This window comes from Candoia aspera, chromosome 7 (assembly GCF_035149785.1).
Source record: "Candoia aspera isolate rCanAsp1 chromosome 7, rCanAsp1.hap2, whole genome shotgun sequence".
Lineage (NCBI taxonomy): Eukaryota > Metazoa > Chordata > Lepidosauria > Squamata > Boidae > Candoia > Candoia aspera.
The window spans coordinates 55194256-55217532 of NC_086159.1; the positions used below are offsets into that span (position 1 = coordinate 55194256).

The window sequence follows — 23277 nt, forward strand, 5'->3', positions numbered from 1 at the left end:
ATATCTTTCTGTGCATTGTCTGTAGTCAGCAGCACAATTTCCCTATTGCTGCTCTTTGTAGTGGCAGCTGGATGATGGCTACATGTGTGCTTAAGCATCCCTTATGTTAAGCTGAAAGGTTTATGGTGTCCTAACTATCTTTCAGCACTGATAGGGTTAGACTTCAAGATACCTCTTGAAGTGGCCCTGCCTTACAGACCCTGAGAGGAACATGGTTCCTTTCGTGGTTGTGGTCATCAGCTGGTCTTCTGGGACACCAGTGACATCAGCTGTGGACTGCAACAGGAGGAAGCAGCTCCTTTTCCTTCAGACCGCCAGTGTGATGTTGCTATCAAAGATGTTGATTGGGCCACTATCTCCTTTGCCTATGCCAGGGTATGAGCCCCTCCCTCAGCACTGGGCCCCTTTCATCCTCACAATGCCAGCTGGTGGCATCACTACCACCACAGGAAAAGTGGTCAACTTAAAGGAAAGTAACCTCTGTACAGCTATCACCCTCACCTTTTGCAAACTGTCAGATATTCCCCTCACTCTTCCTTTGAGCTGCTCCTCTGCCATTCCCAGGCTTTTGGGAACTAGGTTTTTAATAGGAGATAAGAAGATGAGGGGGATGTAGCAGGAGGTGGGGGATGGGGGTGTAGCAGGAGCAAAGCTGCAAAGGAAGCCTTGATTTAAAAAGTAGGGCTCTATTAATATGTACAGTATGTTCAGCCTAGCAAGCAGCATTGTACACACACAAAACATCTAATTGGAAATATTAATTCTTCTCAGATAAGCAAGCTGGCTATATGTGGAAGGGAGAATGTGGGTGTAGGGGAGGGAGAAATGTATTTTTTACTTTTTAAGAGGGATGAGTTGAAAAAGAGGAGGAGGGCAGGGAAATTTCTCTCCCCTTCCTCCCCCCCTTCCTTCAACCTTATATAAATCCTTTCATTGCTTTAGAACTAAAAATAAAGTACCCTAAAAGGCTCCTAAATGGGATGAGGAGTTTCCTGTGGCAGACAGCCAGATACTCTCCATCTGCAGCAGTGATAGTAATCCATTCCAGTAATTTGTCAGTTGGTTGCAGCACCGGTCCTGGTCCTCTCTCTCTAGCAGCAAATCAGAGACCAATCTGGTTCTTCAGGCCCTGAGCCATGTGCTTTAAAACCTGCTGATTTCCTTCCTCTGAAGACTCCATACCACCTATGCCTTCCCATCCAGTTTAAGCAAGATCAACAGAAGCATGACTGTACCTGCTAGGCTGATAAGAAGCAACCAAACCTAAAAGAGGGCAATTGTAATTCAAAACAGCCGAGATAATCAAAACAACATTGCTTGAATTGGCTACGGTTCATTCTAAGGATAGGATAAATTCAGAATATTTTGTGTCAACTGTGAGCCTCAGAATATAGGTTTTTGTTGTTGTTGTTGTTTGAGCCTTAAAGACAGAATAACTGGAAAACATCAAGGTTGAAAGTGCTGTGCAGGGCTGCAACTGGGGAGGGCATGTGGGGCATGTGACCCGGACGCCATGCTGGGGGGGCATCAAAATGAGTGCTGGGGGGGCGCTAAAATGGGCGCAGAATCCATGTTTGCCCCGGGTGACACAGACCACAGTTGCAGGCCTGGCGTTGCATTATTATTACATAATGATACAGTATATGAATGAAGGTGGTTGATTTTCTAAAGATGCAGAACTGCCTACAGCTTTTTGTAAGGAGAAAAAAAAATCACTGATGATTTTTCAAAATGTGGAACTTTAGATATTAAGCAATTGTGAAAACAGTGCCCTGGGGCAAAAATATTACTTAAGTCTGAAAACCTTTTTTTTAATTAATAAGAAGTCACATATTCTACAGTAAAAATTAGAGCTTTCTCGTTATCTTTAATACTTCTCTTACAAATCTGATCAATTCTATATTTTATTTAGAGGTAAAATGTTAATTTGAGGTAAAAATTTAACATGCCATATAGTACAATTTTTTTTTCATCCTTCCATGAACAATCATCTTTGGTTTTTTTCTCCTTTGATCTGATTAGAACTTCATCTAGCCTTGGCAGCTGAACCTTCAGCAAGGCAATTAGATTTTTTTGAGTGCCGTAAGCTTTACTGTTTTGGCCCATTTGTCCCTGATGTTAACCTGACAAATAGTAGAAGACTGCAGGTGCTATGCTTTTGAGATGAATCTCATGCCATATTCTTTTACTGCAGCTCATCACAAGAGGAGGCTGGAGCCTCTCATACTCTCTATGGCCATGGAGTTTGCAAATGGCCTGGATGTGAAAATATTTGTGAAGATTTTGGACAGTTTTTAAAGTAAGTTGGTTTTTTGTGTTTGATTATAGGGTGTAAGATTACAAAGACATAAAACTAAACTGTAAATATATGGTGTTAGTGGTGTTACTTGTTTATTTGGCAAAATTTGTCATAAGCAGAACATCCAGACCTGTTCCACAAATGGAGTGGTTCCCCTTTATTTTATCTAAAATAATTCAAAAGTATTTTAGTGGCATGGTGTTGAGGTGACCTCTTTGCAGAAATGTACCTTTTCAGTACCGATTTCATGGAAAACAACATATATTCAACTATACTCCCTACAAGAGTTAGAACAGCTGTGGGCCTCATGCTGTGTTCTAGATGTTGATAGGAATGGGATTCAGTACTATAGACCATATCTCATGATGAAGAAATAAGGGCGCTTATTTAAGAATAATGACTGTGAACTGTGAATTTATTCATCAGTTCTTTAATGTAGCTTTCAAAGATACCATTATCTCCATTATTAAAACATCCCATTATTAATTTTCTAAAAAAAGCTATCTGGAATGTCCCCCCAAACTTAAGTTGGCCATCACAGCAATATGATCAAAACTCTGCCCTTTTGTACATGTGTTGATATTGCACATACATGCAAAGGGGCAGGGCTTTGGTCACACTACAGCAGCTGCCTTCTGCTTTCTGACCCTACCCTGCAAACAGTGCTGGAAGCTCCAGTACATTCATGGAACCCTATCACCACCAAAGTTCCTACATACTTTACCCTAGGACAACAGCCTGCATGGAACAAGGCTTCATGAGGGCAGCACTTCTAAACCTTGCAATCAGTAAAAAGCTTTTGGTCATACTGGCATTCTTCTTTTGCTTTGGAATGCTGGGAGCATGAGAGAAATACATTCAGTTTTAATTTCTATGCTACTTTTCCACAAGGAAATGTTACAGTACTCTGTTCAATGCAACAGATGTGAAGGGGTAGCAAAAACCATAACCAGAATACCACAGATTTTGCTACATACACTGAATACAAATATTCTGTAAGAATATCCTCCCACATTCTGGGTAAAACTGAGTTAGTAGGAAATGTATAAGGTGAGTGCCCACTTTCTAATCCCACTATTCCTTGGAATCATCCCTTACTGGCACAGATGCAGAAAAGCATAAGTACAGCTAGAATACATGAGCATAACCTCAGAAATCTCATCTCATGTGTTTGAGAAGATAAAGTATACACTAGGGAATTACATTTTCTCTATCCCACACATTATCATCTGTTTTTATATTGTCCTTTTGTTTAAATATGTATCCTGTCATATTATGAAGTATGGAATAAAAATCCAGCACATTTGTTCAGAATATAGCCTACATCTATACAACATTTGCAAAATTCAGAACGAATGGGTGAAGTGTGTATGTTTAAAATTAGGAACAAAGCATTGGAGCAAAGTAAAATTAAAGAGCAAAGTATCCAGAGAAACAATTTTGTAAAGTTTGTGTAATTAACTGATATTTTCTTTCTGTGTACTGTGAAAGGACTGAACCCAAATGGAGTGACTTTGATAGAACAGCCATGCAGGGCTTTAGTGAACAAAGAACCCTAATGAAAAGTTATAGGTAGGTTTATATAGATGAGTAACTTCACAAGCTGATGCTCTTATGTTGTCATGGTGCAACTAACAGGGTGAATGAACTGCTTCATGCTTCATCAACAATTAAGTTAATTAGCTCATTTGAAATTGCACTGCTTTGTTGCCAGGATGTTGGTAGCAATGTTAGAAAGGCCTGTTTACAAATGGTATACAGCCAAGGGGATATAGACTCAGCAGTTTAACAACAAAAGCATAGAGGTACAGCATCATAATGGCTTTAGAAACAAGCTCTATTTTTATATACCTGCAAGTTTACATACATATATTTCTTAATATATTTTATGGCAAATTATATTTGGCACCCTTTTAAAATTTACCTTTTTTATGTACGTGGAAAAGATTTACTTGTATTTTAAAGAGTAACTCTAGAAGAGTGTTTTAGGAGAATAGTATGATCCATAATGTTTCTGTTTATAGATTAAAGAGGTTATACTGTTTGCCTGTAGAATTTAATTAAGCTGCTGAAAATTATTCCAGTTGAAAGTAACCTATATATTGCATATATTGTTCTAAGCATAATTGATAAAAGAATTGTAACTAACTTAGGTCCAATTTTTCTTATCCCAAAAACCTAATTTTTATAAATACTTCTATCCATCCAGGGTGTAATTATATTAATGTTTGGCTTAGTCCTTTCACAATTACTGAAAGGACGTTAGTCATTTGTTTTCACAGTTATTTTGTAAGGCTCTGGTTTAATAATTAGAGTATAATAGATTTTGGATTAATAATACTGTGTCTTCTTGTTTATTGCTGTTGCTTCTTAATTTCTGCTTATTCGTATATCAAAAGAAATGTTGCTCTTGACATCAGCTTCTGTCCTCTAAAATAGGCTGGTCAAATGTATATCCCATTCCTGTGCGCTATGTCAATCTCAGGAGCTTGATTAATTTTCTGTCATTGTCACACACCTTGATCTGCAAAGCCAAAGAGCTCTTGTGGACTGTATACAACCTAGAAACCATGGGATTCTCTGTGGTCCCAAATAAATGCCCCGGGTACATTATTGTGTTTTTGTATTAGATGTAAACACAAAATTATAAAGACATAAACATCATCTTTCTTTTTGAAATGGTAATATGTTTCGCAGTCATCTGAATCTGAATCTACTTAGTCCCCTTAGTCTTTTTCACTGCAAAGACACATTTTAATTAAAAACCATTTGACGCGGTGGCGCTGCGGGTTAAACCGCTGAGCTGTCGATCGGAAGGTCGGCGGTTCGAAACCGTGCGGCGGGGTGAGCTCCCGTTGTTAATCCCAGCTCCTGCTCACCTAGCAGTTCGAAAACATGCAAATGTGAGTAGATCAATAGGTACCGCTTCGGCGGGAAGGTAACGGCGTTCCGAGTCGTCATGCTGGCCACATGACCCGGAAGTGTCTATGACAACGCCGGCTCCAAGGCTTAGAAACGGAGATGAGCACCGCCCCCTAGAGTCGGATTCGACTGGACTTTACGTCAAGGGAAACCTTTACCTTTACCTTATATCAATTCAGTTTCAACTTAAAGACAAAAGAACAGCTATATTTTCTCCAATCCATTAACTTTATAGGGCATAACATGTCTAATGGTAGTAGTTTTCAAAGCCTTGCTCTTATGTACTCTTCACAAGAATGCTGTAAGTTCTGGTATGGTACTTATTAATAGACCTAATGCAAGTATATTGTACTGAAATAAAATATTCATAAAGAATGCTGTCCAAATCTAGTTTTTGTTTCTGAAATATCCTAGTAATAAACTTCAAGAGACTTCTAAGGTAAAGTAAGCATTAACTTTTTAAAAAAACCTGACTGTTTAAATTGACGGCCTTATGCTTGGTTTATTGTGACACACTCACACACACACACACACAATAAATGGTGTGTGTGTGTTATATTTAAAAATATATTTTAGTTTTGTTCATAATTACCAAAAAAAATTGCTGTACTGTCATTTGAAATGGTGAACCAAGACCTTCCCCTCTAAAAAATGTGGTTTTCTTTCTTATTTTTAATAAAAGATTTGGAGTGAAGAATAATTTTCAGAATATGACTTATAGCTATACAAATATATTTTCATTTTTCTTGTCCTCTGACCAAGAGAATTTTTCTCTGCACTGAGATGTTTAGGGCTCCCCACCCCCACCCTCCCGAATTCTGAGATCAACAGTGGTTGCCCATTGTTTTCAATATAGTTAGTTTTACCTCAAGTGGGCTACCTTATGTGGTAGGCTGTAAAAACCCAGAGAATCAGCAGATGTCAGCACAGAAATTCAGAAAATTCTGTTCCTTTGCTGCATCTAATGGTTAGCTGGATTTCTGCAGCCCATATACAATAGTCCCATCGTGGTGCACTATTAGATATTCAGGGTGGTAAGCTGTTATAATCCATGATATCTTGTGTTTTTGAACATTCAGCCACATGAAAATTTGGTTGATTTTCAGTTTTTATTTTCAGTAAATTTATATTTACTCGTGTGCTCGTGATTTTTTTCCAAGAAAAACCATTCTGCAAATCAAAATTTGAAGTTAGGTCAGAAAAACGTCTTGCAGAACTGCAGAGAGAACAATGATTGAATGGAATACTTTGCAATGAAAAGTGATTAAAAGACTGCCAAAAATGTTTAGGAATTCATTTGGAATTTTACTATAAAACAAGTGTTGACAGAAGCTAACCATTTTGCTGGTCAGCAAGCGAGGAACCTCAAAGATCACTAAAAGCATTTAATAGTAGTTCTTCATTACTGTCTTATAAATGTCAGAATGTAATAACATATGACAAAACTTTGGTGTATTTTGTCTGCAAAACTAATTATCATTCCATTGGTCCTAAGTCAGTTTGAGTGTAGATGGATTTGACTTTTAGAGCTTTAAATCAAAAGGTTTACACTATAGCATTCCAGGCAGCAGACACAAGCATTCTTTAACCTGCATGCAGCAGACGCCAGCAAAACAAAACATGATCTACAGTACAAAGACAGGCAATGTGTTTTTGTATAGAGGCAGAATTGTTAATGTTGAGAAAAAAGATAGGGCAGCTTACCAACACGAAAGATTGCCTGTATTTCTGAGTCTTCAAAGTATAGTAACTGAATGCAACAGAAAGAGCAATATAAATTAATTAGGAATCAAACTTCATTTCTCTCTTAATCCACACATATACAAACCCAGAGAGAAAGAGTGAGAGAGAATGAAAGAGACAAAAATTATCATTATGCTTCTTTTATTTTACTTATTATGTAGATTTTCTTTGGCTGAGAGCAAGCAGTCTAGTTCCAAAACTATGACCTCAAAATGGCATTCTTTGAACTTGTCAAAAATTGTGTCTTTCAGTGACAGTGCCATCATTCCTCAAAACTAAGACATCTGACACAATCAACTAAATGGAAACTGACATACATGTAATAGAACACACATACAAGCACATTTGGTATTTCAACTCTTCGCACTGTTTAAACATTAAAGCTTGATGCAAAATAAATCAAACACCATTTATGTGTAAGTGAAACATCTTGCTAAAAGAGACTCTGACTCCCTTGGAGTTAGAAATGTTTTCCCTTTTTGACTTCAGAAATGCTGCATTTTGTAGTAAATTTGAAATTCCCATTTTAAAATTGGTTTAATAGTTTGCTATATTGCAGGAGAAGCTGGCACATACTATTTAGTCCCTCAAATCAATAGAATGAAAAAAAATAGACAAGTGGAAAAGGATCATTCTTATTTCCCTCTTTATTTTTTTTTTGGTCTGGCCAAAATATTTTCCTAACTGTTTCCTTAAAAATACATCTTTATATTTTCCGTGTGCCAGTCTTGAAGCTTACCTACAGATTCCTGCAGTTTTGAAAGAACATCAGTCAACCACATCATTTATTCCATTTTGAAAACAAAAATCAATATACCTATAAAGTGACCCATAAATTAGAATTGGCTCGCACAATGTTTGTTCAGTGCTGCCTTTCTGAAGGCACCCTTTGCATTTTGTCTTCACCTCTCTGTTTGAACTGCAGTCACAGTAAGAGGCTCATTAGAGGACATTAGGGACTGGAGCTCACCAGAATTCCAGCACTTGCTTTGCTCTTATTAATGCATAGTAGAGTAGAATGCATTTAAATATTTCATAGGCATTCAGTAATTTGTGTGTAATCGCCTTGTTAGCAGACCAGTAGAAGTAGAACAGGTCTGTGAAATGGTGTTGGTGATTGCATGGGTAATTTACGGACCTTTGCCATCAGAAGGAGCATTATTGGGGGCTAGAATGAAGCTGTGAAAAAGAACCAGCAATAAGTCAGAGGGGGGAAAAGCTTAATAAAGGTTTTGCAAAAAGCATCTTCAGGGATAACAATCCACTTGGTTCTTTTTGAAGCAGCTATAATTTATGACATAGGCAATATATCAAATGCATAAGGTAGTATTATGGAGCATTCATATGAAAAGGATATTTGCAACATTAGTTCCAACTTCCTGCAAGGGACATGATTAAATGATTAATGAAATGTCCCTTTGCATATGCATTTTGAAACAGCAATTAGGCACTGACTGAGAAAATCCACCAATCCTCTCATTTTTCAGTATTATCTTGTTCTTGATTTATAAATCATAGGGAATTTTTGAACAGCAGTATGTACCTGAGTTGGTTGTAAAAGCATAAAAGAGAATAATTTGAGTATAAAATAGTCATAAAACCATGAATTCATAATTTAATGTTAATTTCTATCCTATTTATTTAGTCCCCTGGCATTGTATTTATATCTAGTGCTATTTCTGTACTTTGATTGGCATAATTAAGATGGGGAAATGAATAGGCCCCGTTATTTTACATATCACTGGTAAACAATAGTAAGGAAAGGAGAAGGGAAATGTGGCAGAGGTATGTATGTGTTTTTCAAGTTCTCAGTAATCCACTGGAGGCTGTTCTATAAATGATCACTGAAGGGCTGCAAGCTAGCCTATAATTACAGGAAAGAAAGTGGCAGCTCTGGCATTTCATAACTATGTGTCCTCAAAGTGCTTTGTGAGTTTGTCACCAATGATAATTTAGATAGAAGCTCATTACTGAACATCACAACACTTTAAAAACCTTTCGCCTTCATACGGGAGAATAAAGGACTATTTTAATGGCAAGGTTCTTTTGTGTTCTACTGAAAAATTCAATCGAGACAAAACCTCATTGACTATTATTGTAGTCTACCATTGCTAGCCTAATAAAAGCAGCACAGATAAATGGAATAGGTCTCTCTAAGACTTGAACATGTAAATGCAAACATTTTGCAGGTTTTTGGTTCTTTAAATATACAAAGGAGAAGTAGAATTAAAATGTAAACACATTTGTGCCCCAATCCAGGGAAATGAGGCTTTTGCATGTATGCCTATTACTAGCAAGCCAGGGTGGGATGGGGGTGGAATGGAATCTCACATGCAAATATATTCTGCATGTACTATTTCTGTCTGTACGTCATGAGCTCAGATTGTGTGGAAACCCTTTTTTTGAAAAAAGCTTAAAATCCCCAGTGATTACCTGTTTAAATGGGCAATATGACTGGCAGGAGAAGCCTCAGTCCCCCTGTTCCCATGCTTTCATCTCAAGATTCTTGTCTAAACGGCTGCCAGCCAGTATTGATAATAGTCTGGTGCTTCCATGTTTTAAGTCATTATCAAACAGCTGCTTAGTATACTTCAATTTTTTTTAAAGAGGGGCCTGTACACACTCAGTGCATTGGAGCACCCTTTCTCCCAAGCTACCAAACTAAACATACATACTGGATATTTTAGGATTGTTTCTAATTTAATCCCTGGTTTCTGTGCATCACAGATTCATCCTCTATAGTTTTGCGTGGCCCTACCTCTGCCCTGTATGGGTAGCTTCATCGTTTTAGAAGCATCATAACCTGGGGCAAGGAGTGGATGTTCTCTGCAGGGAGAATATCTGTTAATTCTTTTCTTGGTTGTTGCTGCAGGTCACAGTTCCTCATTCAGCATCTAAGTAGTGAAAATAAATGAGGCCAGACTGTAAGCAATTCCTAGTCTTGTCAATTTCAGTTCCAAGGGTTGCCAAGTAAAACAGGAAAAGGGTTTCTTGGATGATTGCCGTTTCTCAAACAGAAAGGTAGCACACTTCTCTATTTCTTTTTAAAAGTCCACCTATGTGAGTATGTAGATAAATACTTATTCATGATATTTATCGTATTTATTCATCATACTTATCTAGCCACCTATTCACAAAACATGACTTACCCTTTCATCTGCTGAAATAGCAGGGAAAAAGTTCTCCAAAACCAGTTGCAAAGCCAGTCCAGGGATGGGAATGGAGAGGGTGCATTTCTCAAACTGACCAGTATCCAACCAGTGTCCTGATAAAGCCAGAGTTCTTACCCACATCTACTCTAATAGAGTTGTTCAATAACATCGCTGGCAGAAGTTCTACAGAAACTTCCAGGTCTGGTTTGAAGACAGCCTGCGGAAAAATAAAAACATGAGTCTATGTGTCACAAGCATATCCCAGCTCAGTTTTCTGAACACAGAGTGCCCCACCCCCGTGGGGATTATCATAAACAGCACTGTCATTTTCTATGAACAATTTTCATTTCTAATCATTCTTGGAGCTGGAATGACAACTTAGAAATAAAACTCTAAATAGAATGTTGTGTTCAGAGATAATTCAGTTTCTGTTTGATCGTGTGAAAAAATTAAACAACTTATTATGCTATCTGACACCCAAAAAGGAGCTGAAAATTACCTCATGATATTTCAGCAGATCATAATAGAATTGTGCAAAATAGCAATAAGAAGACAAAAAGACAGCGCATGGAGGAAAATGTAAGTTTAATTTAATAAATGGCCATGATTTGTGTAACATTTTTCCATTTTTATTATGTGCCATATATCACAACAATAAGTTTACTAAATGTGAAAAACTGCCTCAGCTCTCTGAAAATTCAACTGCAGTCCATTTCATTTCTTAGGTACAACATTGTCAAGTCCTGCAGTCTATTTCACTGATTCCAGAGTGTCTTTTTATCAGTGTTCTCTTGTCTGTTCAAATGTCTTCCAAATATTGTTTCAGCACATTGTTTTGTATTGTATCCAGGACTCTTATATATGAACTTTCAAAAACTCTGAATATCTCATAAGATGTTCAGATACTGGGACTGAATAGCATATAATAGGAGGAGGAAATAGCTTTATAGTTACTAATGGACTCCTTAAATATAACTGCATCTGAGATACATTAGAGGCAGATGGTAACTATTGTGCATTGAGTACCAACCAGTTAGTTTAAATACATTTTGTACAGTTCTCAGCAAAGTGATGTCTCATTTTATAAAAACATTGTGGAAAGTTACTTTACAGTTGTAAATCTCTGTTTTAATCTTTTTAAGTTCTGTTAGACCTTTGTTGTTGTTGAAAAGTAACTTGTTTGTGATTCTAGTTAATTGTTTTTGGAAGAGTTTTTTTTTTTAATACTCATTAAAATGAGATTTAGGATTGTACCAACTGGGTTGGAACTTGGTTCAGCCAGATTATATTTCAGTTTCTACAAACACACTGGCAAACAGTGTGAAGAGCTGCAACAAAAGCTGGCTGAACCAAGTTCCAATTTGGTTGGTACTATTCTGAATATCACTCTGATGTCTAGCATTTAGTGTTTTATTCTGGGATTCTTTTGAGTGGATAGTAAGAATGAAAAGAGTACAAGGTTTCACAAGCGTTAACTGAACTAGCTAAGTGTCACCTGGAAATGTAACTGAAAGTAAATCTTTTCCAACCTGAATTAATGCTACTTGCTTTTTGTTTCATGCCAATATAAAATGCTGTATACAAGAAATCTAGCAACATTTGAACTCACTAATGCATCCTTTTCTATACTAATTATCTGTGTTCTCTTTCTACCTAAGAGTATTATCTATATCATTAAATATTAATATACTTGCACTGGTTATGTCCACAAATATATTTTTGCCTGTTTGTTCACGGATATTTGTTTAGCTAGTGCTTAGTTTCTTAAAAGGCTGAAGATCCTAACATGTAAAAAGTCTGACAGACCCTTTTTACATGTTAGGAAATTAGTAGTTATTCCCTTTGAAGGAAAGTCACTTTTCTCTTTTACAGAGGAACTCCTGCCTTTGTGACTTTATATGTTCTAGGACTCAAGTCTGGCATTTCAAACAGAACAGCTCTGTATTTAGAATATGTTTATGTTTTTGGGGATTTCCCAGTGATCTGGCAGGCAATTCCATCTCAAACCTGATCCATCTTTGAACTTCCCTCTCATGCCTGATCCATCTTTGAAATATGGAGATGACCAAGGCTCTGAGAAAATTGTCCTTGTGTAGGTTCTTTGTAATTAGTGATCCTGGGGATACCTTGGTTTACCAAGGAGCTCCAGTAAATGAAATGACTGAAGAGACAGTTCAGTTTATTGAAGCTACACTAGAGCAAGAAAGTGACTGAGTGCAGGCATATGTCCATGTTTGGGCATGCCCTTTGTGGTGAGAGAAACAAAGCATGTGTAGTTCTCTGTACTTTCAGACTCTTGTGGAGTAGCTGTGTTATATCTTCAGGCTACAGTGAAATGTTTGTGAGATTCTTTGCAGATAAAATTACTCATATTTGATCAAGTTTGGATGTCTTTGGAGCACAGTTTAGCCAGATAATTGGTGTAATATCTTGCAATCTGATGTGGGATACTTTTAATCTGAAGTCTGAAGAAGTGGCATGACCTACCTGTCAGCTTGATTCATGCCTAACTTGGCTTCTTTGGGCAGCTGAGATGTGTGTGTGCAGCTAAATTTTGGAGGTGATTAATTCTTCTTTAAGAGAAGGGGAGGTGCCATCAAAATTGAAGGAGACTATTGTAAAGCCATCTTTTGATCTGGGTTAGGCAACTTCAACCCTGTCTCCAAATTCTCTTTTGGGGGAAGATGTTAGAGAAGGTAGTAGAATATAATCCACAGAGCATCCTAGATAAAGTGGATTATCCAGATCCCTTCCGGTTAGGGTTTGGTATTATGCATGTATGGAAACAGCATTGGTTGCTTTGGTAGATAACATTTGTTAGGACCTCAGTGGAAGGAATGCATCTCACCTAGTCCCTCTTGACCACATTTGATACAATTAACTATGGTATTCTTGTGGACCATCTACAGGGGCTTGGAGTTGGAAGCATCACTAAGGTAGTATTGGTCCTTCCTTCCCAATAAGGTAGTATTGGGTCCAGTCAATAATCTTGGCAGATAAGCAGTTAAGCCCAAGGCTGATCCCTTATAGGATCTCACAGAGCTCAGCTCTTTTCCCTACACTGTTAAACATCTACACGAAACTACTTGGAGAGATCATCTCTTCATCTTCCCCTCTGTATCAACAATTTCACTTCAGACTCCAAAAAGCATTCAGTAATATCGACAGGTAGCAAAATAGCATAAATGTATAAGGATTGAATACAAAATTTCCTTGTGTCTGAGCAGACCCCATGACATTTGTAGCTTTTGTTTATAATGGGTATTGGAAATAGTAACTACTGTAACTAGCTCTATAGGTAAGTGGTTCTTATGGCAAGAGCTAAAACAAGAACTCTAAATGTAGTACTGTCTGGATTTTCTAGTTCCCTAGTTGGTCATTCAGCATGGACTTCTAAACTTATTCTCTAAGTATCATTCTTAGAAGTATCATCTAAATATCTTTGAGAGGTGGTGGAAAATTATTTTTCCCTAGCTGCGAAAATACTGCAGGTCAAATGAAGCTATGTTGTATGTTTATCACACTTGTTATGTGAACTCTAAAGCAGTCACTCTCTGACCTCATACTCTATTGCTTATTTCTTTGTCACATTAGATGTAACTAGTATAGGAAAAAACTTCTGAAAACATACATCAGATCTTAGCAGCAGTTTGGACTGTTAAGCTCCTCCTCTTCCTCCTCCTCCTCCTCACATTTTCCTTCAGGTGCAGGGTCTGCTTTTTGAATCAACGAACACAATTTCATGTGATTCAATGCAGCAACCAGGTCCAAGTGGATGATTTTTATGTCCATGTTATTTGTGTCCTTTCACCTTTGCTTTGGTCTTCCACCGGGGCATTTGCCATCAGTGATAAAGTGATAGGCACTGCAGGCAACGTTGTGGGGTGCTGCTTGTAGAACATGGCCATACCATTGTAGGTGTTTTTCCTGCATTTTCTGTTATTGGTGCAATTCCCATCTGCTGCTGGACTGTATCATTGCTGATGTGGTCAAGAAGGGCGACGTCTAATGACCAATGGAGCATGCAGATCTCCATAGCATGTAAATGGCACTCTGCACTTTCGGTGGTTGGCCAGCACTCAGCACCATACAGTGCTACTGGGAAGACCATCATTCTATACACTTTCAATTTTAGGTGAATTGGCATGCGCCTATTGCAGAGCACCCCTGTGATCTCATTCTACCACAACCACATTGCATTCAGCCTTGTGCATACTTCCTCATTAATGCTGCTGTCACTTTGCAGATAGGATCCTAAATAATGGAAGGAGTTTGTCTTCACTAGATCTTTGCTGCTGACCTGGATGGTGAAGGTGCTTGGGCTAGTCTCTAGATACTTAGTCTTCTTGATATTGATGTGCAGATCATATTGGCTAGGACAGTCGTTCCATGTCTGAACATAGCGCTGCAGTTCTTCCCTGGTGGTAGCTGCAAGCAGGACATTGTCATCATAGTAATGCCACCATCTGTCAATTAGATCCATGTCCCTCCTGGCTGGTGAAGGCAGCTTGGGAGGTGATGTGTGGTTGGGCCCAGGTGATGGTAAATACATCCTTGCAGGAGGGGGTGTTTCCGGTGGCCTTTAAGGAGGCACTGGTGCGCTCCCTCCTCAAGAAACCATCACTGGACCCTACTATACTGGAAAATTTTCTCCAGTCTCCCACCACCCCTTCATGGGGAAGGTGGTTGAGAAGGTGGTGGCATTGCAGCTCCAGAGGATCCTGGATGAAGCGGATTATCTCGACCCCTTCCAGTCAGGTTTCAGGCCCAGATATGGAACAGAAACAGCATTGGTCGCACTTATGGATAATCTCTGGCAGGAGCAGGATGGTGGCAGTGCATCCATCCTAGCTCTCCTTGACCTCTTCAGCGGCTTTCGATACCATTGACCATGGTATCCTGTTGGGGCGGCTCAGGGAGTTGGGGGTGGGCAGTGTAGTTCTGTGCTGGTTCACCTCCTTTCTCCAGGGCTGGTCCCAGTTGGTGTTAATTGGGGAGGAGAAGTCGGGCCCACGGCCCCTCCTCTGTGGGGTGCCGCAGGGTTCAGTACTCTCTCCCCTCCTATTTAACATCTATATGAAACCGCTGGGCAAGATCATCTGTCCCCATGGGAAGAGGTATCATCAATATGCTGATGATACTCAGTTATACATCTCCATCCCAGGGGAAATAAGTGATGCTGTGGCTGCCCTCTCCAGGTTCCTGGGGGCTGTAGGGGTCTGGATGGGGAACAACAGGCTTCAGCTGAACGCTGGTAAGACGGAGTGACTGTGGGTGAAAGGCCCCTCAGCTCCTAGGAATTTGCCATCTTTAGTTCTGAATGGGGTTGCACTGCCCCAGACAGACCCAGTGCATAACTTGGGGGCCCTCTTGGACTCACAACTCCTGCTCGAAGAGCAGGTAGCAGTCGTGGTCAGAAGGGCCTTTGCGCAACTTCGTGTTGTGCACTGGTTACTCCCCTTCCTGGAGTGAGAGGCCCTTCGAACGGTCACTCAGACCCTGGTCACCTCCCATATAGACTACTGTAATGCACTCTACATGGTGCTACCCTTGAAGAGTATCCAAAAGCTACAGCTGGTCCAAAATGCAGCCGTGTGGGCTATTTTAGGTGTTTCAAGATCAGCACATATAACTCCTTTGCTCTGCGAGTTGCGTTGCTTGCCAGTTTGCTTCTGGGTCCAAAAGAGTCCCCTTTTCAGGAGAGATGGGCGGTGATAGAAATTTGAAATATAAATAAAATAAATAAATTCAAGGTGTTGGTTATCACCTTTAAAGCCCTACATGGCATGGGTCCAGGTTACCTACGGGACCGTCTCACCCCCGCTACATCAACCCGTCCCACCCGATCATGCAGAGAGGTCATGCTACAGACCCCATCCGTAAGAGAATTCCATATGGCAGGGTCCAGGAGGCAGGCCTTCTCTGCAGCAGCTCCCACCCTTTGGAACATCCTTTCCCCGGAAGTGAGGTTAGCCCCCTCCCTCCTGGACTTCAGAAAACAGCTGAAGACCTGGTTTTGTCGCCTTGCCTGGAATGGGGAGGGGAAGAGACATTATTGGGGCTGGTTAGTTCCCTAGTTCTTCCGGGACAGGTTTTATCCCCTTATGGGTTGAATTAGATCCGCCGTGGCTTGGATTTTATTGTGTTTTATATTTATTGATTATTGGCAGTATTCATGATTTTATCGAATTTTAAATTGTTTTTATTGTGAACCGCCCAGGGTCCCCCATATGGGATGGGGGTGGTAAAAAATCTAATAAATAAATAAAATAGAGCAAGGTCCAGGGGGCACTCTGATGCAGGCCTTGCATGATTGTATCTATGATGAGAATGAAAAGCAATGGCGATAATGCCGAGCCTTGGCTCATGCCAACTTTCACAGGAAAGCTGTTGGAAAGGCTGGCGGCACATCTCACTCAGCTGCTGGTATTACATAAAGCATCTGGACCCATTTTATGAGTAGCTCGGTCACACCATGGTCATGTAGCATGTACCATATCAGCTGATGTGGAACACAGTCAAAAGCTTTTTCTAGGTCAAGGAAAGCCAGGTGTAATGACTTCTTCTTTTCTCTATGTTTCTCTATGAGCATGTGAACTATGAAAATGGTGTTGGTGGTACTCAAGCCTTTGACAAAACTGCACTGGTTGATATTGATTTCAGTGATGACACAAAGGCACTGGTTGAGGATCTACTCAAAAATTTTCATTGTGTGCAACAGGAGGTGGTTTGGTCAGTAGTTTGAGCAGTCTGCCAGGTCACCTTAGTTCTTGAACAGGGGAACTGTGATATTTGCGGCCCATTCAGCAGACACATGGCCAGAGTCCACAATAACATTGAAGGAGTTTGTCAGCCAGTCAGCTACTGTGCTGCGAAGTTCTTTCAGCTTCCAGACATCTGTTCAGGCCAGATGCTTTCGAATTCTTCATGCTACTGATAGCTTTGGTAACCTCTTCAGGTATAATATGCAGCATTAGCTGAGCCATCAGGAATTGTTTGGTGTGGAAATTCAACATTAGAAATTTTGTCGAAGTGCTGCTGCCAGTGTTTCAGGATTTTGAGCTTATCCTGCAGTTGCCATCCATTTTTATCCTTAACATACATGTAATGTTCAATGTCTTTTGCCGCCTTGGCATGCATTTTTGCTAGTTGATAGATGTTTTTCTCACCTTCCTTTGTGTCCAGTTGTTCATATAAGTCCTGGCAGTGATTGGCTTTGTCCTCTGTGAGAGCTTTCTTTGTCATTCTTGTTACAGTGATATACTTTTGCCAGCTTTCATTGGTCTGCACAAACCAGTTCTTGTAAGCCACCTTCTTTTCCTGTACTTTATTCTGCACTTACTTCGTCCAGAACCACACGTGCTTGTCAATTTGATGACAACCTGTTCTCATAGTGCCTAGGGTTATTCTTGCAGCTTGGTAATGGACTCATGGAGAGCAGTCCATGTGGTGTCAATTGAGCCTGTGGTGATTGGAGGGAATGTGATGTGGTTAATGATGACCGCCTTGTGGTCTCATAACTTCTACCACTTGATTTTCTCTGGATCTGTCATGCCATTGCCACTCTTTGTATGCTTGCTGATCTTCATAATGGCAACAAGCATCTTGTGTTATGGGGTGAGGCAATCAGATAGAATGACCTTTACGTCCATAATAGTGGGGAAGTCACATCATTGCATGAGAACAAAATCAATCTGGCTGTTATGGTTCCCACTGGTATAGGTGGCCAAGTGGCTGATGCGCTCTTTGAAAAAGTATTGGTGATGATGAGGTCATTTGCCTCTGAAAGACCAGGACTCACTGTCCATCATTTGCGTACCATATCCATTGCCACCATAAGAATTGTGGCATTCCTGTGCATGCCTGATATCTCAGGTTGCCTCAGAGAAGCAGCAAGTCTTCTTGTGGGCATTAGATACACAAGCTTGTAGTTCCATCCAAAACTATTCTTTCTCTTCTTCATCACATCCAGTTTGTGGGGCAGAGGCCGAGAAAACATGTAATCAATAGGTGGCATCAATGACAGCATGAGGCAGTTGGAATGTCGATGGACCTCAGCAACATGGCTGCACAGGTCAGCGCCTACTATGATAGCCACTCCTTTGTTGTTGGACACACCATGGTAGATTAGTTTGTATCCTTCACCAATATCACGAGACTTTTGGCCTTTCCAACGTGTCTCTTGTATGCACTTTTGGCCTTTAAGATCTGTTAGCTCTTTCTAAATACCATGCTCATGATATCTAGCCAATATTTATGTATTTATTTTCCCTCCCGCCTTTATTATTTTTATAAATAACTCAAGGTGGCCAACATAGCTAATATGCCTTCCTCCTCGTCTTTTCCTCACAACAACAACCCTGTGAGGTGAGTTGGGCTGAGAGAGAGTGACTGGCCCAAGATCACCCAGCCAGCTTTCATGCTCTTCAATAAGCTTAATACCCATTTCCTAATGTTGAAAGAATAATCAGATAGAAGAAATGTTAGCTATACGTACTGCTCGTCTCTCCCCAACCCTCCTATTTCTAGTTGATGGTATATATAGATAGGATTGATGTCTTTCTGTTCCCTTGATTCTCCTAGATTGTACACCATAGTCCTCTATATGACCTCACATGTTATTTTGAAAAGTTCCCAACCAGGGCTTATTGATGTTATTTGTCTTATCTATCCCAACCTTCAGACACACACACACACACACACACACACACACAACTGCCCAGAGTCCCCCATTGATATAAATTTAAATAATAAATAAATAAACACACACAGAAGAACTCAAGAATAGATTTTTAAGATTCTTGTTCTGCAAACAACAGAGTGAATATGGAATTGCTGAAAGTACGTGAAGCCAATATTTTCTCACACTATGTCCAAGATACGTTGTTTTAGTTACTGTATATTATTAATAGTTCATATTTATTCCAATTTTCCACTCAGAAAATGTCCCCAGCCACTTATCATTATAACCATTCCTTGCAAAAGCATAGGTTGAAGATAACGCAGACAGCCTTATATATTCAAGCCTGCTCTTCTCTATCCAAGTCTAATACTACATTCACAACCCTAGGTTGCGTGTTATCAGCACAAGTTTGTCTTATGTTACTGTTTGCTAAAGAGTATGCCATTACAAACCAACCTGTGCATAAAGAAATTTCATTGCATTAAGAGCTTGGAAGCATAGAAACGGAGCTATTGTGAAATCTGAAACATACACAAATATTGTTATTAGGACATAGTTACATAGAATCGTTTTGTTTATTTTTCATTGCATGCTGCTTTGCATTACATTGTCTTCACATGACGTACTTCTTCTAGATTCCTTCTCATTGTAGTAAATTCTTCATGGGATGCTTATATAATTTGTTTGCTGATAGTTACTTAGGGATGTTGGCAACAATCAGATTCTGTGAATAGACAGAACTCCAGTGTGTCTGTCACCTGCACTCAAAATAGCATAAAAAATATTACATAATAGGGCAATAGTTACTCATCTATACAAGTATTTTATCCATGGGTTTCAATTATTGTTACTTAAAAGCTACTCCCTGTTTATTAGAATCACACTGTCATATTTATTTAGAAATCTGAATAATTTAGATTGGTATCAAATTAATCCTTCCAACTGCTACAGTCTTAATTCCAATAATACATCATAGAGATAGTTAAAAATATCTGTAAAGTGCAGACCAGAATTCTGTGATGTGTCACACAGCCAATTAATACATCAATTAACTTTCTGTTTACTGTAATTTTGAGATCAGTAATTCAAACCATGAGTAATCAAACATACAAAAAAAAAAAAAACCACCTGTACACTCTTTTTCAGATGGTTCTTCTTGAAGCAACATACCTCCTTCAATTATGTTGCTTGGAAACTTTTTTTTTTAACTATTCTTTAAAAATGAAGATCCTGTTCAAATCACCTTTTTGGTAAGCTTAGTAAGAAGCTTAGGTGTTTATATTTTTCCCAGGACTGGAAGACAGGAAGTTCTCACTTGCAGATGAAGATATAGGTGTAGGAAGTGCAAGATGCTTTATCAAGCAGAATATTTTCCCTGGATAGTAAATAATTAATGACTTACTAAATATATTGTCATATATAACGTGATCTCTTCAATAATATCAAACTCACTTAAGCAAATTTTTACTGTGATCACATTGGTGTTTTATTTGCATTCTTTCCTCTGTACTTCTCCTCCTCCCCTGTCCAACTCTGTATCCTTTGCCTTTTTACATTGCTCATCCAGAAATGCATTTTTGCCAAATTCAGAGGCTATGTGTGTTGAAAGGTAGACATTATGGTACTTGTTTTCATTCAGATAAGCCATTTCATTGCTGCTGACATTACCCAAATATGTTATGGCTTAACACCTGTGTTCTTATCATGTGGAAGAGAGGTAAGGGGAAAGTTCATATTTGGTAACTGTACTCGGATCATACAAAGGTGTGTGGATAAATGTTTAGGCAGATTTATTTAGACATGCTTGTCCCTTCACAACTGTCAGGTAAGAGGAACTAGTTCCATAGACATCTGATAAAAGTCACAATAACATTATGTCACAGAAATTTATTTATTTATTTATTTATCAAACTTTATCACCGCCAATCTCTCCCACACCGGGCGACTCTGGGCAGTTTACAATAAAATTATATGAATTTGCCATTATATAACTAGTATCATTTGCACAGTCATCACGGCACACGTGATGTTACTTTACCCCTACTATTGATACCCATTACTAGCTTTTTTATAAAAGAGTGGTAAGTTTGTCCCCCTTGTCATTATATCTCTGTGCCCTATTTTCCTGTGTCTCCGATCATGTCTCTTAGTCCATTCAGGACCAAGACTGCTCATTTTTATCTTACAAACTACTCAGCAATGAATTTCACTAGAGGAATGGTAAAGGGATAAAGCTTACCTCTGCTGAAGTTTTCTGCAAGGGAGTTCCATTACGCTTGTTACAGCAGCTCAGGTTTGAACTGGGTTTCCAGCAACTAGCTTTCTGACATAAGAATTGTGTTTACAGAACACAGAGAGAGAGAGAAAGATTCAGAAGGTTATCAACATCTCCCTAATGTTCAATATTTTTTAATTATTTCTTCTTTTACTAGGCACCTTAATAACGAACATGCATTGGATGACAGAAGCACTGCTCAGTGTCGGGTGCAAATGCAGGTGGTCCAGCAATTAGAAATACAGGTTTGAGAATATATCCATATTCTGAATATGTTTGAATTCCTTGAGAAAATAGTTTTAATTTCTTATGGAATTATACATACATGGGTTAACATTTATGAGCATGTTTTTAGTATCTTTTTTGTGTTTTTAAATAAATAAAATTTCTAAATACTAATTAATTAACTACCCTAAGCAATACAATTTAAACATCTACTCAGAAAAGATCCTCTGAATTCAGTGAGTATTTTTTCTGAATAAGCATACATGAGTTTCAATTTCAGTTACTTTAAAAATTGTTTTTAACTATCATTTTTTATAACCTTTCTTGGTAATTGTCCCTTTATGAAGTGGGATGTCTGTAGTGCCAAGTCATTATGCAAGTTGGGATTAACTTGTATTCTGTATCCTCTTTATTCATATAAATTCTTGAAACCTTCCAAAGCAACTGTTCTTAAACATAAACATATATCATAAGTATATGCCAATAAATTAATTGACCTGCAACTAAATATTTAACCTTAACATTTCTCTGTCCTATCTGCCCATATTGACTTTTTGTACATTCTAGTGATGGTCAAAATTCCTAAGTTCTTTACCTTCACAATGGGAATATTTGTAGACAGGTCTTCAACCTGCTTCATCATGTCATAGTTATGAGAATAGGTGTGGGGGGATTCATAAAAGGGTATTTTTAGAATCCAGGACTTTTGCTCCTCTCTTGTTCACATAATTAATTTTCACTTTTGTTTTAGCTTATGATACTTCTTAGTATAATATGCTTTTGGGCATCTAAGAATACTGTAGATGATCTCCATAAAAAAATCGTAACATTATCATTCCTAAAATGGCTTATGTAAATGAGCTGGCAAAATAATCCTTTTACATATAGATTGAATAAGTGAGGATGGGGGTGGGGTGGAAGGGAAAGACAAATTACAGGTAATTTTTTGTTTAGTATAACTGGAGAGAAGCCCACCAGACATGGGGCATATGATAGCTAACTAGACTGGCCAATAAAATAATAAAGACCTGGGAATCAGATGCCTTTAGTGTAGAAAATGTCCTCAATTTCATAAATATTTTTAACTAAAAGAAGCTCTGGCAGATTTATATTTAATAATCTTTTCAGTACTGACCAATTAAACTGTATTGTATCTCAAGCATGTCCTCCTTCATAGCATTAAATAGTCTTAATGGTACCATTTTATATTTCTTGCTCATTCTGCAAGGGAAATAGCTGCCATAGTTATGGAAAAGTCTCCAGGTAATCCAACCCTTGGAGCAAGGGGTAGGTTTTGTTTTGTTTTGTTTTGAACATGTAAGGTTAACCTCCTTGGATTCCTTTTTGGCCTGCAAATTACACAGTGAGATGAAATAATTTCTGTGACATCCTCTTCTATTTTATATATGAGGACCTTGCTTTATTTGCCCACCCCAAATCCTTCATAAAAGTATATATACAGATAGATAGACAGACAGACATACGGATAGATAGATAGATAGATCAGTACGCAATTATTGCAAACATTTCTATTGTATACTAATTAGTACCTAATTCTGAATTCAGCACAAAATACAAGGACCAATCTTTGTGAGTTTGACAGGAAAAGAAGTTTTTAGACTAAGTGTTATGATTATTATATAAATTAACAACTCTATGGACAACTCCTGACTTACCAGGATTCCTGTATTATGTAGACACTCATATGCCAAAGATCCTTGATAAATTTATTAATATCCTAATATATGCTGATGACATGGTTCTAATGGCACATTCCCAAATAGGCCTGAGAAGACTTGCAAAAACTGAATACCTACTGTGCTCTCAATTTTCTAAATATCAATAAAAGCAAATCCAAAGTGATGGTATTCAGCAGAAAAAGTGTGAAATATAACTGCAGATAAATGGGGAATCTATTGAGCAAGTGAACTTTTTCAAGTATCTAGGAGGAACTGAGGAGCCTTATGATGAAGGTGAA

The 23277-nt window shown here is 38.6% G+C and overlaps 1 protein-coding gene across 3 annotated transcripts in view; it reads left to right on the forward strand.

The window, feature by feature from the left end:
* The window catches only part of FOXP2 (forkhead box P2), a 331388-nt gene that overhangs the window by 270008 nt on the left and 38103 nt on the right, over positions 1–23277 (forward strand). For all 3 annotated transcript variants that reach the window (XM_063309468.1, XM_063309469.1, XM_063309470.1), the window contains 2 exons: positions 2195–2299; positions 21232–21319. In XM_063309468.1, coding sequence (XP_063165538.1) covers positions 2195–2299; positions 21232–21319 — 193 coding nt within the window. The remainder of the gene's footprint in view (positions 1–2194; positions 2300–21231; positions 21320–23277) is intronic.